Source organism: Rhincodon typus, chromosome 31 (assembly GCF_021869965.1).
Source record: "Rhincodon typus isolate 14 chromosome 31, sRhiTyp1.1, whole genome shotgun sequence".
NCBI lineage: Eukaryota > Metazoa > Chordata > Chondrichthyes > Orectolobiformes > Rhincodontidae > Rhincodon > Rhincodon typus.
Window position 1 is genome coordinate 20,297,152 of NC_063362.1, and position 11,069 is coordinate 20,308,220.

The 11,069-nt window shown below is 43.4% G+C and overlaps 1 protein-coding gene across 3 annotated transcripts in view; it reads right to left on the reverse strand.

Annotated features, from left to right (window-relative positions):
• The window catches only part of LOC109929442 (Golgi integral membrane protein 4-like), a 65,023-nt gene that overhangs the window by 38,317 nt on the left and 15,637 nt on the right, over nucleotides 1-11,069 (reverse strand). For all 3 annotated transcript variants that reach the window (XM_048615107.1, XM_020529122.2, XM_048615106.1), the window contains exons 2-3: nucleotides 10,712-10,786; nucleotides 5,032-5,081 (exon numbers count right to left, since the gene is read on the reverse strand). In XM_048615107.1, the coding sequence (XP_048471064.1) occupies nucleotides 5,032-5,081; nucleotides 10,712-10,786 (125 nt within the window). The remainder of the gene's footprint in view (nucleotides 1-5,031; nucleotides 5,082-10,711; nucleotides 10,787-11,069) is intronic.

Genomic DNA, 11,069 nt, shown 5'->3' on the forward strand with positions numbered 1-11,069 from the left:
CCGTCCTCAGACACCTCGTGTGCAACTCGTCTGGACCATGTGACTATTCTACTTGGACTAGTGCCAATCTTCTAAGGAACTTCTCTTTATTTCTATCCTTTCCAACATCGCAAGTATCTTCTCTCTTGCTGTTACACTTCAGCATCCCTTTCTGATAGCTTGATGGATAGATAATCGGTTTATGAAAAAAACTATCATGATGTCAGGTGAAGAATTGTGACTGCAATCCAAATAAAACAAACAGCAGTTCAGAACAGTTATAGACAATTATTAAAATAAATATATAATAATAAGAGGATAACAAAATTATGATCATTTCAGCACATGAATAATTCCATTACGGCTTTCATTAATTTATAGACTAGAAATGAAAAGTTTATTGCACTCTGCATTTTGTAATAAAGTTCATATATCGTACATTGTCAGGTTGATTTCATCGAATCCTCAATTATTTATGTACAATTAATGAACTTTACAAACGGAATGTTTATCTACTTTTTGCTAATGTTTTATATATAGCTGCACTGAACACCATACATTACACCACGCATAAAATCCTATGTATACAGTCACAGCCACCTGTTCCCCTTCCCTCCCTACACACAACCTCAGCTCAATCCAGATCTTCCTTACAGCCTCACACTGCTTTTTTTTGAAAAAAAAGCAAGGTACAGTTATACAGAAGGGGAAACTATGCATGATCGACAGTGTAAAGTTCACCATTTCGACTACTGTGTCATCACATGAACTCAATTGTTCCAAACTCCGTGCCAAACAGAATATTACTTGAAGGCCCCCATTCTCCCTTGTCTGATCTCCAAACTGAATCCTTAAAGCTTGATCTACGCAAATCTGAAGTTAATTTTCAACTGGTTAAAGATTGGAGTATAATCTCAGGCACAGTTGGTCACAATCCCATTTGAGGTTTAAATTCCATTCTGGAGTAATCAAAGTCCAGGTTGAGGCAACAGTATGGAACTGATAGTAGCATCTTTGACAGTGCAGCCTTAGATCATGATAAACATGACTACTTCAATGAAATCTACCTACTTTGGTTCTTTATTTCTTAACAATATTGCCACAATAGTGATGAAATATGGACACTTAATTTTCATTTTTCATCATCTGTTTTTAATACCTGGGACTTTCATAGACTGAAATGGTTTTGGAAACAAATGTCAGTGAATTAAAAATGATCAGAGGTTGAGCCAAACTCCAGGAAATCAATGGTGTAATAAACAATACAATATGAACTGAAATTAACACTTATCAAAAATTACTGAAATAAGTCAGGTGTGAAGAAACTCTCATCGCCTGTTTTCAATTTGCACTTCTATGATCAGTTTCATATGTTGGAGATGAAAGACTCACCTGCAATTATTTAGGTTGAATACAATAAATCCAGACATAAGAATATACTAATGAGCTATTTCAAACAATTGCTTCAGCAACACATGGGAAATGGAAGTGTAAGATGTTCTCTCTTCACTCCTGATCAGGAGTACAATGCACCATTGACAACAATTTGGTTAAATATCTGAATATCAAGAACTCAAAGATATCTGCAATTTTCACAACTACTAATGTCTTAGATACTGCTAAGCTGCCATGGTCTCAGGTTAATGCCTTACACCTTCAGGACACCCTAATGACTGCATATTCTTTTATCTTCCCTTTTGTATTGGACACCAACCCCTTTCTAATTTTGTACTTAGGTTTGTTTGTGTGTGTTTGATGTTAGATCTTTATTATTTTTCTTGGCATTAATAAATAATAAATTTCTTTTCTTACTTGAGAAGAAACCTTGTAATGAGCTCCTTGATGTTTCTGGTGAACTACATTTTAACTGGAGTGAACTAAAGCTGGGTGCTAGAAAGATCATTACATTTGTGTTGTGCCCAGCCCGAGCAGGTTGTAAAGAAGGCAACTAACTCACCTGGTAGTATCAGCCTAGCTGAACAAAAATCTGTCAATTTCAGTTTTTCAATTTTTAACTGATTCTCCACTCTTACCAGATTTACCGGGGTTAATATCCACAATCCTTTATGTGAGGAAGTGCTTCCTAAATTCAGTCCTAGAAGGCCTGGTTCTAAGTTTAAGGTTTGGCACTTTATTCAGAGATGGTCACATTGTGAAAATGGTCTAGGAATCCAAAAGGCCCAGGTTAGCTGCCAAGGGTCATCAGCTCGAATCCTGCCATGGTTCTGGTGGAATTTACAATCAATTAATTATTAATATCTGGAATTAAAAGCTAATCTCAGTAATAGGATGGCTATGAAACTATCAACAATCATAGGAAAAATAAATCACCTAGATTCACTAGTATCCTTTGGAGAGGGAAACCTGTTCTTACTTGGTCTGACTCCAGACCCATAGAAATGTGCTCAACTCTTAACCGACTCTGAAATAACTTAGGCAGTAAAATAAATAAAAAGATTAGGCCAAAATTAGCTCAAGCATCAATCAGAAAGAGCTAATGGCAGTGCATGTGGGAGATCTTGTGGCCAAAGGACTCATATAAGGATATATGGAGAGAGAGAGAGAGAGAGAGAGAGAGACACACACACACACACCCACCCACAGAGAGAGACAGACTGACAATCAGACACAGACAGAAAGATGATGGAGGGGGAGGGGGGGGGGGGGGGGGGGGGGGAGACTGACAGAAGGAGACAGGTGATGTGTACTGATGGACAGAGACAGAGAAAAAAAAAACAGGGAAACTGACAGCCAGCCACACAGATAGAGAGAGAGAGAGAGAGAGAGAGAGACACAGAGAGAGAGAGAGAGAGAGAGAGAGAGAGAGAGAGAGAGAGAGAGAATGAGCGAGCAAAAGAGAGAGAGAGAGAATGAAAGGAAAAAGAGCAGGGGAAGGGAGAAAGAGGACATATAAGGATGGGTGGGAAGAGGGAGAGAAAGAATGAAAAGGAGAGACACATGCAAACTGAGAGATAATAGAGAACTCATGTGAAGATAAGAGAGAGAGAAAAACAGAGAGAAAGACAGCATAGGGGAGGAAGAGGGGGCACTTATATGATGATGGGTGGAGGCACAGCAAAAGAATGAAAAAGGAGAGAGGGAAGCACATGGGCTGGATCGAAGAGGTTACTGGTTGTTAGTTCAATATCTCGGTTACTGAGAGTCTCACGCTGGGAATCTGTGTTAGAATGAAACAAATCCCAAATCCTTCTGCCCAAACAGCACACCCAGAATTGGTAGTGAAACTGAGTAGAGAAACTGGTAGAGAAACAGAAAGGAACAGGGAGAGCTAGAGGAACAGGCTACAGGAGGGAGGGGTCGGTGCCATGCTCCAGGAGAAGTCCTCTGCTCTCAGAGGAATCATGCTGACCCTTGGACAGGCAGCATTGAGCCCAGGATCAGTTCCTGACTGCTCTGGTTTGTGGTTACCCGTCGACCAACCGCAAGATAATCTGTTAGAATCCCCAAGACATTTCCACCCTTCGAAGGTCTGGATTCGATTCCTGGTGTGGCGGCTCTGTCGAACAGCTGTCAAGTTTACTGTCTTGTTTCTCTGAGCAGACAGTCCAGGCACTGCGTGTGTGCAGTCTCCTGAAAAATCAGAATCTCCTTCAGTGCAAGACAAAGGCCCAGTTCGCCGAAACAGAAAGCAGATTGAAAGTTTCTCGTTCAGTACAAGGGCACACAACTGCCCTGTGCACCACTCAGTATCTGTTAGGTAGAGCTCAGGCTTAGCAACGTGTTCACAGCCACTCCTACACCATCACTCAACATTCAAATGCACACCCAGTCCAGTCAGTGAGAAATACTGCCGGTATAAAGAAGGCCTAAGCCAGATCAAGTTCAAAAGAAGCAGAGCAATACCTCAGATTTGTACTGCAGTTTGGCTGGATTTCAATCGCAGTTCAAATATACACAAATTGCCTCTCTTTGTCCCTCCCATTACACACTGCATCATTAAGAAAGGGGCTGGGAGTGATCAACGAATATTGGGCAGAACACAATACAGTGAAAAAATCCTCAGCTCACTCACAGCAGCATGAGCATTAGCTTAATATAAATCAGCATTCATACTGTCTAGGTGTGAATTTCAGAGCAGGTCAGGAACAGTGCCAATCAAACTTGAAGAATCTTTCATTTAATAACCAAAGCTCACTAAACTTGCCAATGGCCTTTTTATGGTCTGTCTGAAGTCACATTACCTCAATGTCACTTCAGTGCCAGATATCAGCCTGGATACAAGACGGGACATGTCTGAGTCTTTAAGGGCTTTGGTGTTGCAGTGGTAGTGTCCCTACCTCTGAGCCAGGAGTTCATGTCCCATCTGCTCCAGAGGTCTGTCATAACATCTCTGAACAGATTGATGAGAAAATATCTACATAATTATGGAGGGAGTTCAGAAAAGATTTACCAGGATGCTGCCAGGAATGGATGGTTCGAGTTATGAAAATAGGCTGGGACTTTTCTCACTGGAGCGTAGGAGGTTGAGGGGTGATCGTACAGAGGTTTGTAAAATCATGAAGGGCGTAGCTAAGGTGAGTAGCAAAGGTTTATTTTTCCCCTGAGGTGGGGAGTTCAAAACTAGGAGGCATATTTTTAAGGTGAGAGGCCAAAGATTTAAAAAGGACATGAGGAACAGCTTTTTTTTTTAACACAAGTGTGGTTAGTGGAATGAACTGCCAGAGGAAGTGGTGGATGTGGGTACAGTTATAACGTTTAAAGACATTTGGATAAGTACGTGGATAATAAAGATTTGGAAGGATATGGGCCAAATGTGGGCAGGTGAGACTTGTTTAGTTTATGGACATGGTCGGCGTGGACAGGTTGGACCAAAAGGTCTGTTTCCATGGTGTATGTCTTTATGACTCCGTAACGTGAGATATCACGGCAAATAAAAATAGTAGGAGAAAAGATTATGTAAGTAAGATTATGGTAGCTAGGCTTGTATTTTAAAAGCCCTTTAAATGGTAGAAGTTTGAAGATAATAAAGTTATCAGTTCTAGAATGAGAAGCCGCATAGTTCAAGAATTACAGAATATTGTTATCACTGACCTTCTCTTTGTTCAATGACTCTTGAGCTTCCAATTTATAAACCAAAAAATCTGCAGAAAGGGAAGAGAAAATGAGGATGAACTTACATTCAAACTGTCACAGGAGGATCATTTTAATATTCTAAATATTACACTGACAGTCACCAATATTCTGACAATGAGTCACTATCTTGAAGGACTGACGCAGGATTGAGATTAGACGCAAATGGATAATCTCACAGGAAGCTATTGCTCAAACTGCTAACACCAAGACTGCACCTCCCAGCATTCTCCCCACAGTTATTATAATAACTTGTATTTATACAACATCTTTAACATAGAAAACCTATACAGTTCGAACAGGACAAGGCAGGTTAGGTGCGAGAAGGAAGTTCCCAACGCTGTGGGAGTCCAGGACCAGGTGTCTAGGTTAAGGATAAGGAGTAAACCTTTCAGGACTGAGATGTGGAGAAATGTCTTCACCCAAAGAGTGGTGAGCCTGTGGAATTCATTGCCACAAAGTAGTTGAGGCCAAAACATTATGTGTTTCCAAGAAGGAGGTAGATTTAGCTCTTGTGGGTAAATGGATATAGGGGGAGGGTGGGATTTGGGTGTTGAACGCCAAGATCAGTAGGATGATGTGATGGCCTAGTGGTATTAATCGCTGGACTGTTAATTCAGAGACCCAGATAATGTTCTGGGGACACAGGTTCAAATCCCACCACAGCAGATGGTGAAATGTGAATTCAATAAATATCTGGAATTAAGATGCTAATGATGACCGTGAATCCACTGCCAATTGTCGGAAAAACCCATCTGGTTCACTAATGCCCTTTAGGGAAGGGAACTGCCATCCTTACCTAGTCTGGCCTACATGTGACTCCAGACCCACAGCAATGTAGTTGACTCTGAACTGCCCTCTGGGCAATTAGGGATGGACAATAAATGCTGCCTGGCCAGCGACGCCCTCATCCCAATAAATGAATAAAGGAAAAAAAAAATCATATTGAATGGCCATGCGGAGTAGAGAGGCTGAATAGCCTACTCCTGCTCCTGTCTTCGATGTCTTTATGTAAAGTGACCCATGGAGCTTGGTCGGAGTATTTTCAAACAATAGAGTTGACAGTGAGCAAAAGAGCGAGGTGTTAATACAGGTGACCAATTTTTAATGTTCATTAAACTGATAGTCTGCAGTCAGAGAACAGAAAATGAGGATGAATTGAGGTGGTCAGATGCTCAGTTGAGGAGCAACTGAAAGGAGGAGGCTGAAATAGCGAGGTTTCGGGAAGGAATTCTGAAGGTTAGGGACCCAAGCAGCTGATGGCACAGCCATTAATGCTGGGAATCTCTTTGAAATGGAAGCCCAAATGGGGAGCCAATCAGCATTGTGTACAATAAACACTACCATTCATTTGGGCTCATTATCATATTGGAGAACTGGGGAGGTGCAAAGTCACAAGGAAGACAATTGTACAGAATGAGAGTGTAAGGTAGACATGAGAGAAAGGCAACATGGGTCTCTGAGTAGTCGTTGTGAACACACGAGTTCCCTGGAGACTAGCCTACTGGGCTCTACAGGCCAGAAACAGGCCAAGAGACCCAAAGCACCTACACTTGGGTTTATGTTAAACATGTTCCTGTTCCACCCACATCACTGAACATCATCAACATAACCTTCTGTTCCTTTCTCCCACATATTTATTGAAGCTTCTTCTTCTGTACATGAATGCCATTCACTTCAATCACTTTTTGTGGTGAAACAGACCTACATATTCTCACCAATCCATGGGTAAAGAAGCGCATCCTGGCTTCCTTAGAGAATTTATTAGTAACTATCGTCTACTTATAGCCCCAAATTAGAGGTGTTTACATTTCACTGCAACATGAAGAAGGGATCTCACAAGTATTGTGTCCTATTTGCCTTTCAGGTGGCACTGGGCTTGCTGCCTACTCCCAGAACTTCCTGTTGCAAGAAGTTAAACCAACAGATCTGCCACCCGAAATACCAAAGGTCCTTCAAACTTAGTTCAACATCTTCAGAGGATTTCCTTTTCAAAGAAATAAGTATAAGTATATGTGTACTTTGTTAACAATACGTTGTGTCCTGTGCAATTGGGGACAACCAGGAAGGGCGGGCAATTATTTAATGCACGAACTGGGACATAGAAAATAAATGGAAGGAAACACTGTGGAGTTCAAACTTTTATGTTTATGGAACTTTCCCTTCAAACACTGACACAGTGCAGGAACTGTTGGCACGGAAAAGGAAAGGGATTACATTTATGTATCACCACTCAACTTTTGGACATTGCAGAAAGCTCTCGAGAGCTAATGAAATAGCTTTGTAGTGTGGTCACAGTGAGGAAACACTGCAGTCAATTTAAACACAGCAAGATCCCACAAACAAGCAATGAGATAAAGGATCAAATGGGTTGTTTAGTGATGTTGACCGAAGAAAAAAAACATCAGTCAGAACATTATGAGAGCCTTCAAATAGTGCCACAGGATCTTTCAATGTCCACCTGAGATGGCAAGGTGAACTTCAATTTAGAGTGTCAACCAAAAGAAGGTATTTCCAATATTCCAGCATTTCCTCAGTGAAATGTCAATTTGGATAATGCGCTCAGGTATTTAGAGTGGGACATGAACCTGCAACCTTGTGACTTGGAGAACAGAGCTTTGCCAAGGAGCCAAAACTGACCAGTTATCAGACACTCACACACAGACACTGTCAAAGTCCTAGGGATTCGTTACCAAGAGGAGCTGTGTGGGACAGAGTCTGCTACTCACAGGAGAAGGATTTGGGAGGGGAATTAGGAGACAGAGAGATGGAACTAACTAAGAAGGCATGACGAGTAGTGTTCCTCAGGAGTCTGTATGGTGGTTTTGGCTGTTTAATCATCTTTGTAAATGCCTTCGCTGAAGGAGCAAAGAGTTTCAAATCCAAACTGGCAGACGTCAGTAAAGTAGGAAATTACAGTAAATTGTGTTGATATGAACGGGACACAGATGGGAAGAAAACTGTCTCAAATGAAATTCAAGTTTGGATATAATTCAGTGAAAAATAATTTGATAACATCTCCTTGAAAGATGTGTTGGATTTTGAACTGATCTAATTTCTGAAGCTTCTGCATATCAAGCCTGCCAGTGAAACCTGAAATACAAAGGGCTAAATTTAAAATGTACCATACCCAGGAGTTGGTTATGTGGCCTATATTTTTAAAAGCCTTTTGATTCTCTCTTGCTGTAAAACGTCACATAAAAGGATGCTTTTTAAAACAAAAATACATTCAGAGAAGGTGGGTGTTGCTGGTTAGGCCAGCATTTATTGCCCATTCCTAATTTCCTTCAAGAAGTAGGAAATGAGTTGTCGCCTTGAACTGCTGCATTCCATGTGATGAAAGCACATCTAGGGCTGGGACCAATGCAGCCTCTAAGCTGCAACTCAGCTCCACACGGGCATGGTGACCAGTGTACAGACACAGATTACAGCACTGATTCCAGTTCCAGAGGTCACTCCTCAAACAGACCTAGGGGTCTGCGCTGAAGGAAAAAAAAAAATTAGACGGAATGCTAGCTGGGACAAAAGTCATGGGCCCTTGTGCTGCTCCTAGTCTGATGTCTGGGGTCTGGGCCCCAAAACCTGTCCCAGTGCCAGCCCTTCCCGCACAACCCTGGGCATTGGGCCCTAGATACTGCTGGAAGGGAGTTCCAGGATTTTGCTGCAGCAGCAATGAAAGAACAACATACTTCCAAGTCAGGATATGTATGGCTTGGAGGAAAATTTATACCATCATGGATGGCTCAGTGGTTAGCACTGCTGCCTCACTGAGCCAGGGATCGGGTTCGATTCCACCCTCGGGCGACTGTGTCCAGGGGTGCGCAGGCTAAGTGGGTTAGCCATGGGAAATTCAGGGTTACAGGGATAGTGCAGGCATCGAATGGCCTCCAAATGGTATCACAGTGGCTCAGTGGTTAGCACAGCTACCTCACAGCACCACGGTCCAGAGTTTGATTCCACCTTCGGGCGACTGTCTGTGCGGAAATTGTACATTTTCCCAGTGTCTGTGTGGGTTTCCTCCGGGTGTTCCGGTTTCCTCCCACAGTCCAAAGATGTGCAGGTTAGGTGGATTGTACCATAGTGTCCAGGGACGCACAGGCTAGGTGGGTTAGCCATGGGAAATGCGAGATGGGATGGGTCTGGGTGGGATATTCTTTGGAGGGTCCCGTGTGGACACAATGGGCCGAACGGCCTGCTTCTACGCTTTAGAAATTCTATGATTCTCATGCATCTGCTGCTCCCGTTTTCCTGGTTGGGATATTTCCCCGAGTGAGGGGATACGGGTGAATTAAATTTTCGACATTTTCTTGCTGTGGTCATTTGTGTGTCCACCAGATGGCTCCACATTGCAGTGTTGCACAACTGAATGGAACTGACCTGTGACAGTTCATTCACCCAGAAACCTGCTCAATGTTTACTCCTAATGTAGGAACCCAGGATCAGCCTTGCCTCTGTTCCCTACAGTCAAACACACCCCACCCAAATGCAGACATAACAAACGTCTCCGGTTCTGTATTCTAATCCTATAATTAGCTGAATGTCAACAAAAATACATTCTGGCTGCACCAAAAACCCAAAACAAGTTTCTTCTCATCCAGTCGACAGGGATAATGGCAGCCTGGGCTATTTCTCCATCCTACAGCACTGACCAAATAGCAACAGGGAATAGTTTAGTGGGCCTCACCTTGGGGACCCAGTAGCCCAGGCAGAGACTATGCTGGCGAACCTGTGCCTCATTGCAACCCAGTGAGAGAGCCCAGTGTAAACAACATTTCCCACTGCCTCAAACATTCCCAGTAGGAGCCGCAGGATAATAAATCAGGATAATTTGCACCTTAGCTTTGGTTAACTGCACGTGGGCCAGAAATAGATCCGAAACCTTCTCTGCAACTCAGTGCCGCAGGGGTTAACACAACTATCCCCGTGCAGTCAGGCAGACTACAATTTTCTCAAAGCATCTCGAAAATTCAAGCTTTCCGTGTGTCATTTTGAACAGGCTGCACGCTGCAGCCTGCTTCTTAGAAATCTTAGAATCCCTACAAGTGTTTAAGCAGGCCATTCGGTCCATCGAGGATCACTGACCCTCCGAAGAGCATCCCGCCCAGACCTACTCCCCTACCTCATTCCTGTAACCCAACATTTCCCACAACTAGAGACAGTAGGAACTGCAGATGCTGGAGAATCTGAGATAACAAGTGTAGAGCTGGATGAACACAACAGGCCAAGCAGCATCAGAGCAGCAGGAAGGCTAACGTTTCGGGCCTAGACCCTTCTTCAGAAAATACGACTAACCCCCCTAGCCTGCACGTCCCTGCACACTACCGGCAATTTAGCATGGCCAATCCACCTAACCTGCACATCTTTGGACTGTGGGAGGAAACCGGAGCACCTGGAGGAAACCCACGCAGACACGGGGAGAACGTTCAAACTCCACACAGTCGCCCGAGGGTGGAATCGAACCCGGGTCCCTGGCGCTGTGAGGCAGCAGTGCTAACTACTGCACCACCAAAATTCCATGCAGAATTAATCTTGACTGAACTGAGGAGGCGTGAGTGGGTTCTTCCCAGGTGAGGAAGTCTAAGCCAGGGAAGGGACATGATCCTGCGGGGAAATAAACAATAAAGCTGACGGAGAATCTAACCTTCTTTTGTCTTTTTGTGCTCCCCTCGTTCCTTCTGCAATGAGCGTTCCAGTCTCGATCTGTGCTCATACACCACTGTAAAAAGAAACACATGTTACTGACCATTCGCCAGAATTTGCAGTCAGCTCTCTGAACTCTGCACTGAGGGCATTGCTACCTTTTCCAACTGCAATCACACAGAACCCTAAGCAATCAGCAACCTCCTCTCCTCAAAACTCAGGCTCATTTGCTCCCGAGGAAGGGACAGAGCGGAGACAATGAGCCAATGGGCCTCCCCTCATCTGTATGATTTCAGGTCAGAAGGAGCAGAGGGAGAGAAAGAGAGAGAGAGACAGGCTGGGAGGGACAGGTTTGGGGG